General features: G+C 45.6%; 1 protein-coding gene across 2 annotated transcripts in view; it reads right to left on the bottom strand.

Moving 5' to 3' along the window:
* PIP4K2A (phosphatidylinositol-5-phosphate 4-kinase type 2 alpha) overlaps positions 1-14,574 on the bottom strand; it is a 108,552-nt gene extending 93,978 nt beyond the window's left edge. The window contains exon 1 of one of the 2 annotated variants that reach the window (XM_084509914.1): positions 14,153-14,574. In XM_084509914.1, the coding sequence (XP_084366040.1) occupies positions 14,153-14,293 (141 nt within the window). In that variant the 5' untranslated portion in view covers positions 14,294-14,574. The remainder of the gene's footprint in view (positions 1-14,152) is intronic. The other variant, XM_084509913.1, reaches the window with a different exon arrangement.
* Positions 14,575-15,841: the final 1,267 nt, after the last annotated feature.

The following is a 15,841-nucleotide window of genomic DNA, read 5'->3' as shown; positions in this document are numbered from 1 at the left end:
CTGTGGTTTTGCAGCCTTTTGCTTCATGGCTGAGCTGAATTACACAGCTTGCCACTTGGCAAGTGGCAGCAGCCTCACTTCCCCTGCCCCCCTCTCCACTAACCCCATTTCATAAGAAGGCAAGCTGGTCCCATCTATGATCCCGGGAAAAGTGAGAAGAAAAAAAAGGCAAACCCAGACTTTTTGCCAGATTAGTTTCTGGTCTTTTAGCAAGCTGAATTGATTTACTGGATGATCAGACAAATACTAGAGCCAGCATAAACTAAGCAGGAGGCACTGGGCCTCCTGTTATTAAAACCAGATGCAGCTGGGAAGGGCTTGACCGGAATCATTCATCCCTTTACCTTATACCACAGGTAGTGCTGCTGATCGGATGTGACTTGTACTGACTGGATGTGGTTTAGTACAAAGACTGCCTAAGAAAAGGCTAGCTACAAACAGCTCTCTCGGGAGAGAAGTCTCTTGAATTTGAAGCATGTCTTCTGTTGGAGTGGCAGAGAGAAGAGATTTAAGAGAGTCTCAAAAATACCTCTTAAAATGTTGTGTTGGACAGCAATCGAGAAAGCTTTCAGTAAGCTAGTTACCTCTCATGAAGCACATGGTAATGCGTGGCAACTTCACAGAAAATTGTCATTTCAAGCAGAGTCTTCTTACATTTTTTGCCCATGTAAATTACACATGCTTGCTTGAGACAACTATAAAGTAATACTGCTATGAGATTTTTCAAGTACAATATGAGTGAGGTTAAAATCTCAACAAACAAGGCTGAAGGGACACACGACTCTGAGCCAAGCACCTTCTCCCCTTGTGAGGGGGTCAGACCAGACTCCAGCCACTCCTTGTAGCCCATGGGGCCAATCCCGCCCCTGCCTTGGGCGCTGCTACTTGCCAGACCCCACCAGAAATAATTACTTGTTTTCCTAAAAGTAACTCCTCCTTCCCAAAAGGTTTTTTACTGCTGAATTAGTTAACAGCCAAGCTAACAGTAAGTTAAGGGATGGAAAAAATTGGGCTAAGAGCAACAACTCTTGCTGCTGGTAGGAGGTAAAAGTGAAACAACATATCACAGCTGAACCACAAGTTAAAGTTACCGCTCCAAGACTCCCATATGCACTCAGATTCTCACAGCACATGTAGATGCAAGTTATTTGTTGGTCTGGCAAATTGCTCCTTGGTGTAAGCATAAACTGTCCTCACAGGAGGGATTTACTAAGACAGTCACATCAGGAAGGGGACAGGCACAGAAATGAGTGCAATGCACATTCAAAACTAGAAGACGAGAGATCCTATAAGCATGGAGAAAGTACACTATTCCTTTTCAGTACTGAAGACCTCCTTACACGATGTCAGGAAGAAGTTTCTTATCAGAAGACTAATCGAAAAAATAGAAGCATTTTCCAATTTCTGCACAAAGATGATGGAGAACAGGCAAAGGTTTCTGTACTACTTACTGAAAAAAAAAAAAAAAAAAAAAAAAAAAGGCCCAAAGCATTAAATGCCAAATTCTAAGATGGATGAAGTCTAACACATTAACTTCTAGGTTCAACAATAGCCTTAGGCTTGGTGTTGGTGTCTCTCGCTGGTACAAACAGAAGTGTTTCCAAGATCCAAAAAAAGTTACTATGGATTTGGACTGTCTGTACTCCAGTTTAAAAATAAGAGACTGCACCTCCATTTCCTCTACATTTTAGTTTGGTTGGCATTTGCAGTGAAGAAAAAACCTTCTGCAGAAAGGAGAAACACAGCCCAACTCTCAGCATGTTCTCCCGCCCACTAATTGCTACCACCAGTGCTTAAAAAGGCCACGAGGAGAATTAAGTAATTTTGGTAGTTATTTTAGATTAAAGCAACTCACATCACATCCTTGTCCTCCCTGCTCCCCTCACACAAAGTTAATTTTCCATGGGGCACCGCTGAGGTGACAGCGCTGGGTTTTACTTGGTGCCACCCCTTTCTTCTCACTTTGTCTCACCAGGACAATGAAACCATGCTTTTATTGCACATCTCCACCAGAAATTAGAGAAGCACGACTGTCCCAAAACACAAGGCCCCAAACGCAGGACCTCCACACCCTAGGTTATGCACTCTCCCCTTCCCAACAGGGGCAGGGGAGATGCAGTGCCAGCTTTAAGCAGCTGGAAGTCTCTTGGAGCAAAGTGATTGCACTAGAGCTTTACTGGCTTCAGGTTAGTTATTTTGTGCTTCCTGAACTTAAGCACTCCTTGGAGGAAAAAAAAAGATAAATAATTGAAGCAGTTCATTAGTAAATCACCATGCAAAGTTAACAAGATTAATTAAATGCCTTCAGTTTCACAGCGCTGGAGTTAAATGACAAGGAAAATGTCACTGTTATGTAAATTGTTTATATTCACACAGGAAATATTTTATATTTCCAATAAAGCAACGCAACTATTCTGCAATCATAGCCTGGATAGTTAAAGATGATTAACGATGCTGTGGAGAATTTGTATTGTTAGCTTAGCTTGGCTTTGATGCAAACTTTAATCCAAAAACTCGAGACATCCACCTAAAGTATTTAATTAATCACCTCGTACACTTCAGAGTGGATTTCACTGCCCTGAACCCGAGCCAGTGTGACCTGCCTAGGTGGGGAGATCTCACTGGGTTTGGTTGCTTATCTAGCACAGTGTCATCTAACACACCTTTCCTTTCCAGCACAGCTGCAGAGCTGCCTGCTCGGAGAGGGGCAAATATATGAAAATAGACTGGATCAAGGCTTCAGGAAACACGAAGTGCTAGGTTAATCAGGCAGAAAATCAGCTGTTCTGTCCTGGAAGGCACAGCAAAATTCAACAATACCAATCTTTTGACTAGTCTGTTTCTAAAAAAGAAGAAAGAAAATTGCAAGCTGCCCTCAGTTATGCAGTGGCAGTGCTGTGACTCACAGCACATTGTTTATTTTATGCTCAAGGAGTCTAAAAGCCGAGCATTTCTGTTCCTGGTTTGTCAGGCTTGCTGTAAAAAAAATAAATACATCTCTCAAGCCTCAGTTGTGAAGAGCCACTGCAGTGACACAGCTCCCAAACCATGTCCAACACGGGAGGTGAGACTGTATGCTCCTCTCCACCCTACCCTGAGCTCTAGGCTGCTGTATATATCCAAAAACTTGGCCAATACTGGCAGTAGTTTTAAAAACACTTCTCTCACAGAAGCCTGATCAAGAAGTTTGGCACAAATCGTTCCAACAGACTATGGCACAACTGCATCAACAGCTCTAGGGCAGGTTTAGCCTTCCCGAACTGAACGCATTTCAGCAAGCAAGAGATCATTTTCATCAACTAAGTATATAAGGTTACAGCCTATATATAACTAACCTATATGGTTACAGCCTGTAGAACTTTAAATAAAACATTTGGCACATCAAGCACACAAGGAGAGGGAAAAAAATGACTACCTGGGCATATGCCATCAGCCCACATTTGAGCCTGGTAAGAAAAATGGGGTGCACCAGAACCACAGCACAAAGCTCTGGATATTCGCTGCGGTGCCTGGAAAGTGAGATACAAGATCAAGCTTCATTCTGAGGCAAACTTTTTCTGTTCAGTGAAATGGGATTATAAAAATGAGAAAGTTTTCATCAGCATTTCATAAATACGTGAATTAGCAGAGAAATAGTGGAGGATGTTTGTGTCAGGAGACTTGCATGCTTGGGGTGTGGGTATTATGGACTGATCAGCCTCTAATGAGTGTGTCAATCCCAACACAAATAAAATGCAGGATAGAAAGCTGTGGGAGAAGGCAGCTGTGGCAGAATCTTGATCATCAAATCCATCTTTTGTAGAATCTCTGCCTAACCTTCAAAAGTTCATATTGTTATTTATGCAATACCCAAACAGACTTTCTACAAGTCCAGAAACGTGTTTTTTTTTTTGTTGTTTTTTTTTTTTTTTAAGTAAATTGCAGAGTTACAGTAAGGTTTTTCCCCTTTCCCTAAGTTTACAGGCCCAGCGCACTTTAACAGCTTAAATGACTTTTTTCATAAGAGTCAAACAAGATTTCCATTTCTAACAGCACATTTTCCCTCTTCACTTGTTAAGATTAGATCCTAGATGTTATTTCCTTACATACTTTGCCTGATTACCAGTGCTGTTCTTGGGATGGCAAGGTTCTTGAGGGATCTTTACAACAGCACATGCGAAACTCTTAAAGCTTTCTTCAAAGTACTTGGAGAATGAAGCTGCCAAGACTTCAACATACTTTGAGAAATGGACATAAAATAAATTAAGTTAGGGTTCAATTCCTTAGTCTATCAAATAAAGGAGAAGACCAAACAACTGGCAGGAATCTGACAAGCCAATTTTGAGCTCAGACAAACTTGTCAGCAAGGAAGGTAATGGTAAATAATGGAGAACGTGTAGCTTGATGCTTTACTAACTCAGTCCTGTTACTTGTTCCACCTACCCGAAGGTGTAGTATTAAATTTCTTCTGAGTGACCAACTAGCATCAGCATTTGAATTGATTTTCAGCAACAGGGAAGTTGTTGCAGTGAAAAAAAACTTGTCCAGGTGAGTAGTTATACAACTTTCATCTTGAAAAATATGCAACCAAAACTATATCCTTCCTTTAAAGAGCCTATGTTGGTATTTTTGTGCTTGCCATGTCAGAAACGAATTAGATTAGTCTCCCAAGTTAACTCTTTTCAAATAATTTGATCTGCAAATCCACCATATCTACTAAACACAGGTGACTGCTGTACCTGGGGGGCAAAAAAAAGTCCTAGCAAATGACAGAAAGGAAAAAAATCCTTCCGATTCCAATCAGGAAAAAGGCATAGAGCACTCCAAGATTCAAGGGTTTGATACTGTTTTGCTTTGACATGCAGCAGTGGAGCACTGAAGAGGGAAGAGTGCAGGACTGCTAGCCAAGAGACATCTGAACCCTATTAACATCCCCAAGCCAACACAGCCCGAGGGCATAGCTCATTCCAGTGAAATAACCAGCTACAACTGCCTGCAGCTGTAGGTAGGAAAGAGAAAGCAGCATTGTTGAATCAGCTGAAGACCAAAATAACAGCTGGGGAAACTGCTACATCAGGAACTCGGGCACCTATAGCAATGGGCAAAGGCTTCTGAGAACAGGGGTCACGAGGCTTTGTGTGTGTGTTAACATACCAAGATTTTGTTCCTGGAAATTATTTTCCCCCCCAGTTTATAGAAGACTAGCAGTAATATCCAGAAAGCTTTTTTTGTTAATTCGGTCCCGTCCACTGTGCAAGAGCAGCAGGCAGGCTTGCTTATCGCAGATAGCAAGTGCAGCATGAGTCAGACCAAAAACTCACCGATACGATCATTCTGCTTAGGCCCAGAAAGCACAGCTAGGCCAGAGAATCTCTTCAGCTCTCCCCCAGCCTTACCATCAGAGGGGGAAAAAATAAGCGAGCATCAGGAGCAGCAAGGCCCCATCCACAAGAGCCACCAGCTGCTGCCCCTCGGCCCCGTGAGTCATCTCTTCAGCCTCCATGGGAAGTCTGTGGTGGCTGAGGAGGAGGAGGAGGCCACGTATGGGCTTTTCCAGTGAAGTCAGCGTGTTTTTGGCTGCTATCTTTCCCAGAAATACGACCAAGTCTTTTGAATAGCCAACTGAGAACAGATTTAATAAGGACTTCCTCTTAGAAGCCTTACCGTAAAAATTTAATTTCAAGTGCAAGTTTTTAAATGCTGTCACTTCTTGTAGCAGACAGTCTATACATCTTACACATTGAGAACTGATTTGCATACCATCTTAAAAACCGAAGTTGTACATCTTTATATAGGCTTCTTAAGCAAGTCTGGAACAGATGACAGGATTTGCTTTCACAATCAGGAAAGGCACAAAAAACCCCTAGAAACAGAACAGCAAATGACAAGCAGAAACTCCAGAGAAGGAATTTACCTGGACAGGATCTGAGTGATTATTATTTTTTTAATATATATATCATTTGCAGAAGAAAAATCACACAATACTTCATGAAAAAGGGGATATTTATTAATGAGTCATAAGTTTCAGAACCAATAGCCTGAATGCAAGTGTTTGTTCTGCTGTTCTCAAAATTATACAAAAGCCAAGAAGTAACCTTGATCACCATTAGGCTTTTACAAAAAAGGATTTATTAGGATCACAACTTCAAAGTCTTAAAAAAAAAAAAAAAAAAAAAAAAAAAAAAAAAAGTCCCATTCTTCATCCAATTGCCCTCTCAGTTTTTGTTATTTTACAATTTGGTCTTTCAGAACTGGCTGAAGATTTAGCCCAAAATATAGAAAGTTAAAAGACTGAAGCAAGAAGCTTATAATTTAGCAACCCTGCTTTTGTTATGCAAATCTACTGATTTTTGCTCAGCTACATGCAACTATACTACATCCGATTTGCACGCTATGAAGTGCCCTGACAGTTGCATACCTAATGAACAGTCTGAGCTCCTCTAGGAAGTTTTCTGTCATCATTACCCAGGACCCAACCCACGAGCAGGGCCATGCTACAGCAGAATACCAATAAATCCCCTCTAACCACAGACAGCTTGCAGCACTGGGAGAGAAAAACAGTATGCAGAGCAAACAAGAAACACAGCCAGTAGCTAAACAATGTTTGGGTACCTAAATGATCTAGCAGGGATCTACAATGTGCTGGGCAACACGATCAAAGCAGGAACTCAACTCTGCAGAACAGCTTTGAGCCTACCTCACACCAGGACATGCCTCCCGCAGACGAAGGGCACCACAGCATAATTACTAGTTTGGTAACAGAATTAGTGAGGCTTGGCACCAAGCTAATCAGATATTGCTCGGTTTCAGCTCGGTATAATAAAATTCTTATTAAGCTGTTTTCTTCTGACTGGTCTCATGCTAACCAACTTGGATATTTTCCTCTCTCCCCTCCAGAAAAAGTCACTGACTGCTATAACCACAGGCTTGGTATTCTACAGCAGAACCTTTAAGGCAAGACTCAAGAAATATCTTTTAGGTGGTCTTCCAAGTGTTGTCGCTTACTTTTAAGAAAAACTTCAAAAGGTGCAGCCCCTACGAAGCCACTGCAACTCTTCTAAAGTCATTCATTTTCTATCCAGAAATGCAAACTAAAAAGTTAAATGTTTTTGCATCTTCCTCAAGGCCACGGTGGAAGAGATGACAGGAAACTGGCAGGTATAACAGGCAGCTGTGCCTCGTACAAAATGCGTGCCTATTTCAAAAGGTTAAAATAATTGGAAAGGTCTCCGCTCTAAGAGCTCTCATTTTTTTTTTTATTTTTACAAGGGGCAACAGTTCAACTCCAGATGTGAAATCAAACTGCTGACAGGAAACCACTCATCAGCTGAAGAGCACAAACCAGAGCTAACACAGTCCCTCTAACTGTCCTACGCAGCCATAAAAATGTACCTTGTAGCACATCATGCCAGCCTCTTCCCTCCCCTAAATTTTGCATCTCCCCAGACAAAGTCACCACTGGATCAGTTTAGTACCAGAAAAGGAGAGGAAACAAGCCCAACAGCCCTCACTTTGGCTGGCTCAAGTGTTACAGAGGTTGTGGTGTGACTAACCTAATGCTAGTACAAATTGGCACTTCCTTGCAAAGGTGTTTTTCCCCACCATCTCTGCTTTTCCCCATTTTTTGTGCTGGTACAGACGTCTGCGTGGCTGGATGATGAACCCCAGTGAGCTGCGGTCCATCCAAAAATTCAGAGCATATTAGTTCTGCTGGATTATTAGTTTGGGGCTGGGTAATTACTGATCAGGAAAAGGAGATACAGCTGAGCTTGTTAACCAGAAAGACTGGAATGGCAAAGACTCGATAAGATGCAAATGCAGAACAGCAGACCTGCAAGAGGTGGTACAGCACATAACTGGGACACCAGAGGGTCACTGGGGAAAGTGAGGGATTAAACCAGTTAGCACAGGTGGCAGCAAGGTGGTTCTGCAATCCCAGCCTCACCGAGCAGCTCCACAGGCTTTCTAATAATGCCACAGAGGGAAATTTGCTTCTTTTCCTGTTTTTTTTGTTTGTTTTTTTTTTCTTAGAATCCAAAAGGACCACGCATATACTCACAGCCACATTCACGATATTAAGGTTACCTTGGGAACTTAAAATGCACTCAAAAGAGCTGGATTACTCTAATTACCTTGTCTCAGTACACGAGGTGGTAGTTCACCAAGTCTGATGAAAAATAAGTACTCTAAAAGGTGTATGGCCGTATGTATTTGTACTGCAAGCGATTCAGACCTGCTCTTTGAAGATAAAGCTAATGTTTTCTTTTCAGTTTGTGAGATCCATCACTGCAGCATTCCGCTACTTCAAACAATTTTCACAACATCGCTATCGAGCTATCTCAGCACAAAACTAATTAACTTATTGTAGAACCCGGGCTCTACAGGAAGATCATAGAACAGATGCTCTCATAGCGAGCCACATACCCGAGGTTACCATCCCAACAATTCAAACCCAGCCCATTTCGCCACAGCACCTGGATGCAGTCTGTAGAAGCTACCAAGGTTTGTCATTACCATCCCAGAGGGGCAGCAATTTTCTTAAGACTGTTGCAGCCCTTTTGCAAGGTTAAGATGTGTTTCACTATCAGCGAGAAGGGAAGAAGAGAAGCCAAGAGTTGTTAGATACCTAAATAGCAAGCATCAAGGGTAAGAAGCAGAAAAACATGGAAATAGGACCTAGGAGTAAATATAAAGTAGTAAATTCATACTGAGTCTGTTATCCACAACAGCACTCAATCACCTAGAGTTCAGAAGAAAATGAAGACGAATGCTTACTTCTTTCAAGTCTTTAAAATGTCATCTTTCAACAAAGACTAACCTTTCAACAAGTCAAGATACCTTTCAGCCAACATGCCTACAACTCTAATTGAGTGCTTAGGCAAGATTAAACTGAAGATCAATAAATAATAGGTAGTTCCAGCTTACTCCAAGGGTCTGATGAAGCTGCACGACACATGGAAGCAAGACCATCACGAGGCATTCTCCCAGAAGAGCAGAAACCAGGATCATTCACCAGGAGAGGCATAATGGGGTGGGACAGTTGTACTAAACAAAGCTTGTCATTCTAGGATAGGGCTCAAAAAAACAACTACCAGTCTCTAGCCAATGGGCATAATATAAGTGCCTGCATTATTGACCAAGGAGTTCTAAAATAATCCACCACAGAATTTCTTTTAAGGCATCTGGTGCAAGATACTCAAATAAGATGACAAAGTTGATTCAGAGAAACAAATTTATGTTGCCTGTTTGCTTCGCTGAACATTGTCCAGCCCTCCCTGCTGTGGTTAATGAAATTCAGTTTCAAAACCCTATAGGCAAAATACCCTAGCCTTTGCAGTGCCTTATTTTGTAGAGGGGAAGAAACAGAAAGTAGCTTTGAGACTGCTGTGAGATTTTTGTTCATAGCTCTTCCTGTCTCAACCCTAACAGAAGCTATTGTACATTTCCTTTCAATAGTTCAAAGAAGAACACCCACATGAGACATCACTCCCGATTTTATTTCATGTAAGAACGTTTACTACCTTTATTCCAACCACAGTAAACATTTGCAATTTGTATTTTTCCTAGAGTTTGTCCACCGAGATGCAAAAGCATTATGAAGTGAATTTCTGCAGCAACGCAGAGCTTGACACCCAAAAAAGAACCAAGTTTTCAGTAAATAGCTTTTCCTGTTCTACTTCCTTCTATATACAAACATCTGGGCTGAGTGCCCAGATAACTTTCAAAAATAGTTTTAATTGCTTTATTATCTGTTATGCTGTAATCAATGCTTTTTAATACGTTGTTGCTTCCTGCTTCTTCGAAAGAGCCTTCTCCCATGCAATCTACCACCATTGCCATTAAACAATTAATAAGGAGGGCTTTTCTCCAAGCTCACGCTTACAAATCTGGAGATCAATCTAAAACCAGTAACTTGCATTTTACTTCGAAAAAGCCCTGTTGGAGCCCATGTGCAGTGGTGATGCTCTGCATTAACATAAACACTAGCAACACAGCTGACAATATAACTGATGAGCAGCCCTGCCCTTCTCAGTTTCCCACCAGTCTGCTGTGCTGACAGCTGATGCCATGAATCAACACTACAGTTCCATATCCTCAGGGTTTAACCAGTCTCACTATCGTTTAAAAGTACATAAAAATACAGACCCAGAAGTTACCAAGTCCTGTCACTTATGAGCATGCACTCCTAGCAGTAAGTGCTGCCATTTTTTCTTTCTTTAAAAGAAACTGGTGATAAACATAAGCTATTCGTTTTTACTCTATAGGGCATAGCCAAGCTTTAATTATTCTGTATTTCTGTGGAATTGCAGAAGGTTTCCTAATGCGATCAAATATATCTTAGTATATACAAGGGGGAAAGCTGCGTTTACTTGTCCCACTGGCTTTCTTCTCCCCACATCTAACTATAGGGGTGAAGACACTGCACTGGCAGACAGGAGTTCATGGCTTTCACCCCTTTTATTACACTGTCCTTGTGTTGTTGCTCCACTTTTCTTAAAAAGATCAAGCCAGATTACAGCTGGGAGTGCAACAGTAGCATCAGGCTTCGCAATGCCTCGTGTAACCAGCCGAAGGTGATTCTGGAGTTTATTGCCTGTTGAATTCTTCACCCATTGGAAGTACACGCTTTCTGATGCGCTCTGTAAATACGCTGGAGGAGAAAAAAAGGCATTTGATCCATGTATTCGTATTGTTTCATTCGCTTATCAGGCAGCAAGTGCCACTGTGAAGTCAGGCACTGGTAAATTTTTAGATCAGCTTGTAATCATCCTGAAACAGATGGCGATTACAGATTCTAGGGGCTGAGGGCTTTTTTTTTCCCTCTATAAACTCAACATTATGCTCAAGAACTTCATTAGGCATTCATTCTCTTCTGCATTAACCATTACATGCAGTCAGAAGCAAGGTCTCCGGCATTCAATTCCTTACCTTAAAATCAGTTACCAAAAAAAAACCACTTCTGTGATCTTCCATATTTGTGGGCAATACATGGCAAAGGACCTAAGCCCGGTCCCCTACAAATTCCCAGCCTTCCTAACAAGCTTCCGACAGAAGCAGACAGCCAACACGGGAGTGAGCAGACTCATCATGACTGGGCCCAGACAACTGTAGTGTGCTGCAGGAAAGGCAGGGTATGTATGCCTGCCTCCCATTTTTTGGCACAGAATGAAAGGAGGGAAGCATGACTTCCCAAAGCATTGGACAAAAACTTACGTGCCACCTTCCTGCTCCCTCCCCCAGCTGCTGGAAGTCTGCCGGGGGTGACAGTATGAAGGTGAGAATAAGGATGTCAATTACTATGCCACTGGTACATGGAATTTTCTTACAATTGTTCTAGTTAGAAATGTAGCTCTAAGTCACATTAATTGCTGAGTTTAAACAACTGTTTCAGCAGCACTGACAGATTATCTTTGACACAACGTAAAAGACCAAGATAAGATCAATTCTTACTGATGCAGATGCCCGGAAGATCTGAGCACACCAGCAATTAGCCTTTGATGCTGCAGCAGCCACCAGTATCACAATCGCACCTCGGGTCTGGGACAGGGCTGCTCGCCTTTTCACGTGGTGGAAAGTTTCACTCAACAGCGTATTTCAGCACACCAAAAAGTGAATTTATTGCTCTGAATGTGAGCATATTTTTATGCTTCTTAACATCTTTGGGTACTGCTTACATGTCATTTTCCCCCACGTGCCCTTCTAATTTGCTGAATTTGACTGCATTCCCAATTAGGATTATGCATTTGGTATCTCTCTACCTAAACAACAGCCTGGGCCGCCACAACGATTTTCTAACAGCTTGAGGAGGGAGGAGGCTTTTGCTTGTTTTAAGAGCCTTAGGTAACAGGCACCTCCCTGCAGGTTTTTTCCTGATTAGGAATTCATGCACTTGCTATAATCCCCATTGCTTTGTGATGCTGATGCACTACACCTCCCTTTTTAGACGCATTTCCTTCTAGGACAGGAGAGTTAAGAACACAGATCTTGTAACTTTCTCTTTATATAGTTCACCTCTCTACGCATTCAATTTAAAATCCAAGGATCCCTCAGAACTCGGCTATCACATTATAGCAGTATTATGGGCCTACACTCAAAGTTGAGAAGCCTACAGAGAATCCCATTTTTCACGTTTTACCTTCACCAAATGCTTCCTTCCAGCATGCACCACATTCTGTCAGAAACATGGGAACTGCGTCTCAGACGCACCACTTCAATGCATCCTTCCTCCCAAATCTGTTGTGAGACACGGGGACTGTTACTGTCCCATTAATTGCTACACACAGCAGTGGAAGCAGTCTTAAGTCAGATTTTTCAGATGAGTAATATGCTCAAAGTTTATTTAATTACCATCATCATAACCTATGAATTACGCTCATTTCCTAGACTAACCTTTTATTATGGGTTTCTGTTTATTTTGCTAAGAAACACAAGTATCCTTAATTCCTGTTTCTAACGAATCCACATAGGTATGCTGCATTTTGACTGCAAGAAATTCTGATTTGTGATAACAGGGCCTGCTCCAATCACACTAAAGACTCATTTTCACTTGTCAGACAAAGCCACATCAGGCGTTACAAACCAACAGGGTGAGCACCTAACAGAGGATCCTGCAACGCTTTGGTGCTACGTTCTTGGCTAAGAAGTATTTAGATTCGGACACAAATTATTTTTCATACTCTAATTTAGAGGGATTTCCATTCCATGGGGCCCAAAGTATTATTCACGATTACACCTTGCAGCAGGGTGAGGAACCAGAATATCTGTAGCACACGGCAGATGCTCAAGCCCACAGCCATGCCTTCTACAAACACAGGGATGCACTTCTCCAAGTTTATCGTATTCCCGAGCGTGCTCTTTGCGCCCACCCTCCCCAACTAAAGGATTCCAATTTGCAGTTTTTAGCTTTGCAAGCACGAAGCAGCACGCCTCCATTGCTTCTTCCACTTGGCACAGCTACGCGCTCCCCGGTAGCACATGATGGTAGGAGTCATGTACACTATTGTGTTTGTCACTATTTACTTTGCTATTAGGCACGGCACTGGAGAGGGCAGAGCCTCTGAAAGCACTGGTATTTCCAGAACAGGCACGTGTAGCTACAACTACAGCCAGGTCTCTGCTCCCACCCAGGGAGACCCCAGAAGCGCCTCACCCCACCTCCACCAGCTTTCCTTGACACTGTCTGCCTCGGAGCTGTGCAGAAAAATAGCCACTAGGAGCAAGAGAAACTCGTGCACGTAAGCCTAATTCCGGCAAGCGGCACGCTGCGCACTTCCACAATCAGAGGTTTTTTTGCTGAGCAGATAGCTATCTAGTTCCTTATCGGTTCGTGATGCAGGGTGTCACTGCTTACAGCCGACCTACGGACAGCTCGAAGCCCTCTGTCACCAGCTCCTGCCGGCTCGCAGGGCCACCCTCAGGGGATGGTTCAGCCTCACCCCGCTTCCCTCCCTGCCTCGCTGGCACCCAGGGGCCCCCAGCACATCCCCACCACCCCCGTGGGATGCCCAGCTTTGTGCCCGAGCTGTTAAACCACACACAAAGAAAACGACACAGGTTTGGATGTGCAGGAAACAAAGGGAAAACCGGCTTCATGCCACCGACTGCTCTGCTGCCACAAGGCTCGCAGCCTGATGCAAAGCCTCTGGCTGCCCACCAGCAGCGAGCAGCACCTGGAAGCGGCGGCACCGCGCTGGGGGAGGCAGCAGCTGAAGTTTTCGGCCTGGCAGCCCCCGGACGGCTGATTTTTGGGGGTGATCTTTGGGGGCCGTGCTCGCAAGCTGCCGCGGCGGCTATTTAAAGATGCAAAGCTGCGCCCTGAGCCCCGTAATAATGCCCGGCCATGTGACAGCCTCCTCAGCAGGCTGCTCGCTGGTTTTAAATGCCCAGCACCACGGCACCAAGCACCACCACCACCGAGCACCACCACCACCAGCAGCAGCCCCGATGCAAACCGCACAGGAGGCAGCCGTGAACTTGAGCAGCTCCAGCTTTAAGAGCAGAGCTTTTGGGGGGTTTTCACCGCCTCCACCCCCAAGGAAAGGAGCAGGGGGCACCGCGGCACGTCCCCGCAGCGCTGCAGGGGGGGACACGACCCCACCCGGAGCCTGAAGGGGGGGGGGGGGCACGGCGGCCCTCCCTCCTCCTCCTCCTCCTCTTCCTCCCCGCCGCTTACCGAGTGGTTGACCCCCCACATGAGGACGCTGAGCAGCGGGTCGCTGGCCCGGAACAGCTTCACTTTCTGCGCCACGAAGTGCTTCTTCTTCGTCTTGGTTTTACTCGCCAGGGCGGGGGCGATGGTGCTGGGGGCCGCCATGGCGCGGCGGCCGGCAGGGAAGGAGGCAGGGAAGAAGGGCAGGAGGCAGGGATGGAGGAGGAGGAGGCGGCGGAGGGCAGGCGGCGGTGCTCAGCTCAGCGCCGCGGCCGTGCGTGCGGCGGGGCGGGCAGGGTGCCGCGGGGCGGGCAGGGTGCCGCGGGGCGCCGCGCGCATCCCGGCCTGCAGCCGCGCGCCGAAATGGCCCCGCTCGCGCGCCGCGGCCACGCCCCCTCCGCCCGCCCCCTCCCCGCTGCATGGAGGGGGGGGGGAGTGGAGGGGGAGCTGCCACCGCCCCCCCCCCCGCCCCGTTCCCAGTCGGCGCGGGAGTTTCGGTTCCTGCCGCCGCAGCGCGCATGCCCCGCGGGCGCGCGCAGGCGTCATGGCGGCCGTGCGGCTGCTGGCTGAGGGGAAAGGGGGGAGAGCCCGCTCGGTGCCCTGAGGGGTTGGGGATTGCTCCCCGTGTGGTGAAGGGATCACAAATCGCACCAACGTAGCTAAATACACGCTGCTCTGCGCCCTTCCTGTGTTCACTCCCCACCTCTCCCCTCCAAATAAATACACCTGAAGAGACACCTTGGGCAAGGGGACACTGATGTCCTCCTCGGACAGGACATCGCCAGCCCTCTCCTCACCTGACTCCTGCCTGCGAGCGGAGCTGTCACAGCCAGCATGCAGCAAGCACCACAAAACAGCCTCTTGCAGGCACCACGCAGGGGCTTTGCTGTGCTGTGAAGGCACTGCACCCCTGTAACACGCGCTTGCCCAATTGTACTCACAGCAAAAAATGTTAAAAAATGTTTTAAAAGTGTTTCTGAACTGCCTCTATCACCACAGAGGATGTGGTCGGGGGTAGATGACATCCTGCAAAGGCACATCTGCCCAAGTCAGAAGCATTGTACACGAAATATACTTTCCTTCCTTGCACAGTGGAAGTCCTCCTGGCAGCACTGCCCCTTCCCAAGGACCAGCACACTCAGGCTAAGCCACCCCTTGACTTCCAAGGCACACAGAGGGATGTGCCCGTTACAGGTCCTGCTTTGTGCATTTGCTGTTTGCTCAGCAAGGTCACCAGGTCCATGGGGAACAGCAATAGCATGGCTGCCCCATGGGCAGACAAACCAGGAGCCAAGGGTTGTCCCAGTTCAGGCAGCACCCTCACCAGTGGGGCCCAGTATGCAGCAGCAGCCCCAGAGAAGCCAGGTCCACCTGGGAAGGTTCAGCATAGGCACAAGGTCCATCCAGGAGGCCAGGCTACAAGGAGACAGAGGCCTGGAGGCAAGCTACTGCTGGTATAGCCCCAAGGCATATGCAGAAGGCAAGACTGGAGACACGCATACCTACAGCATAGCTCAGGCAAAAACACAGCATCACCTCATCCCTGAACTTAAATAGAGGTCATGGGCAGAGGGTGGGGATGGACCTCCCAGGTGAGGCTGCTCAAGGCCGTTAAGGTCTACAGGTGCACTCATGGGACTGACTTACACAGGTGCTTATAAATTTAAAACCTCATTGCCCCAAACTCAGTTGGTCAAGTGTCACATCCTTTCC

Source organism: Aythya ferina (genome assembly GCF_964211825.1).
Source record: "Aythya ferina genome assembly, chromosome: 2".
NCBI lineage: Eukaryota > Metazoa > Chordata > Aves > Anseriformes > Anatidae > Aythya > Aythya ferina.
Note: the sequence above shows the minus strand (reverse complement) of the source record. Positions and strands in the feature narration are given on the sequence as shown.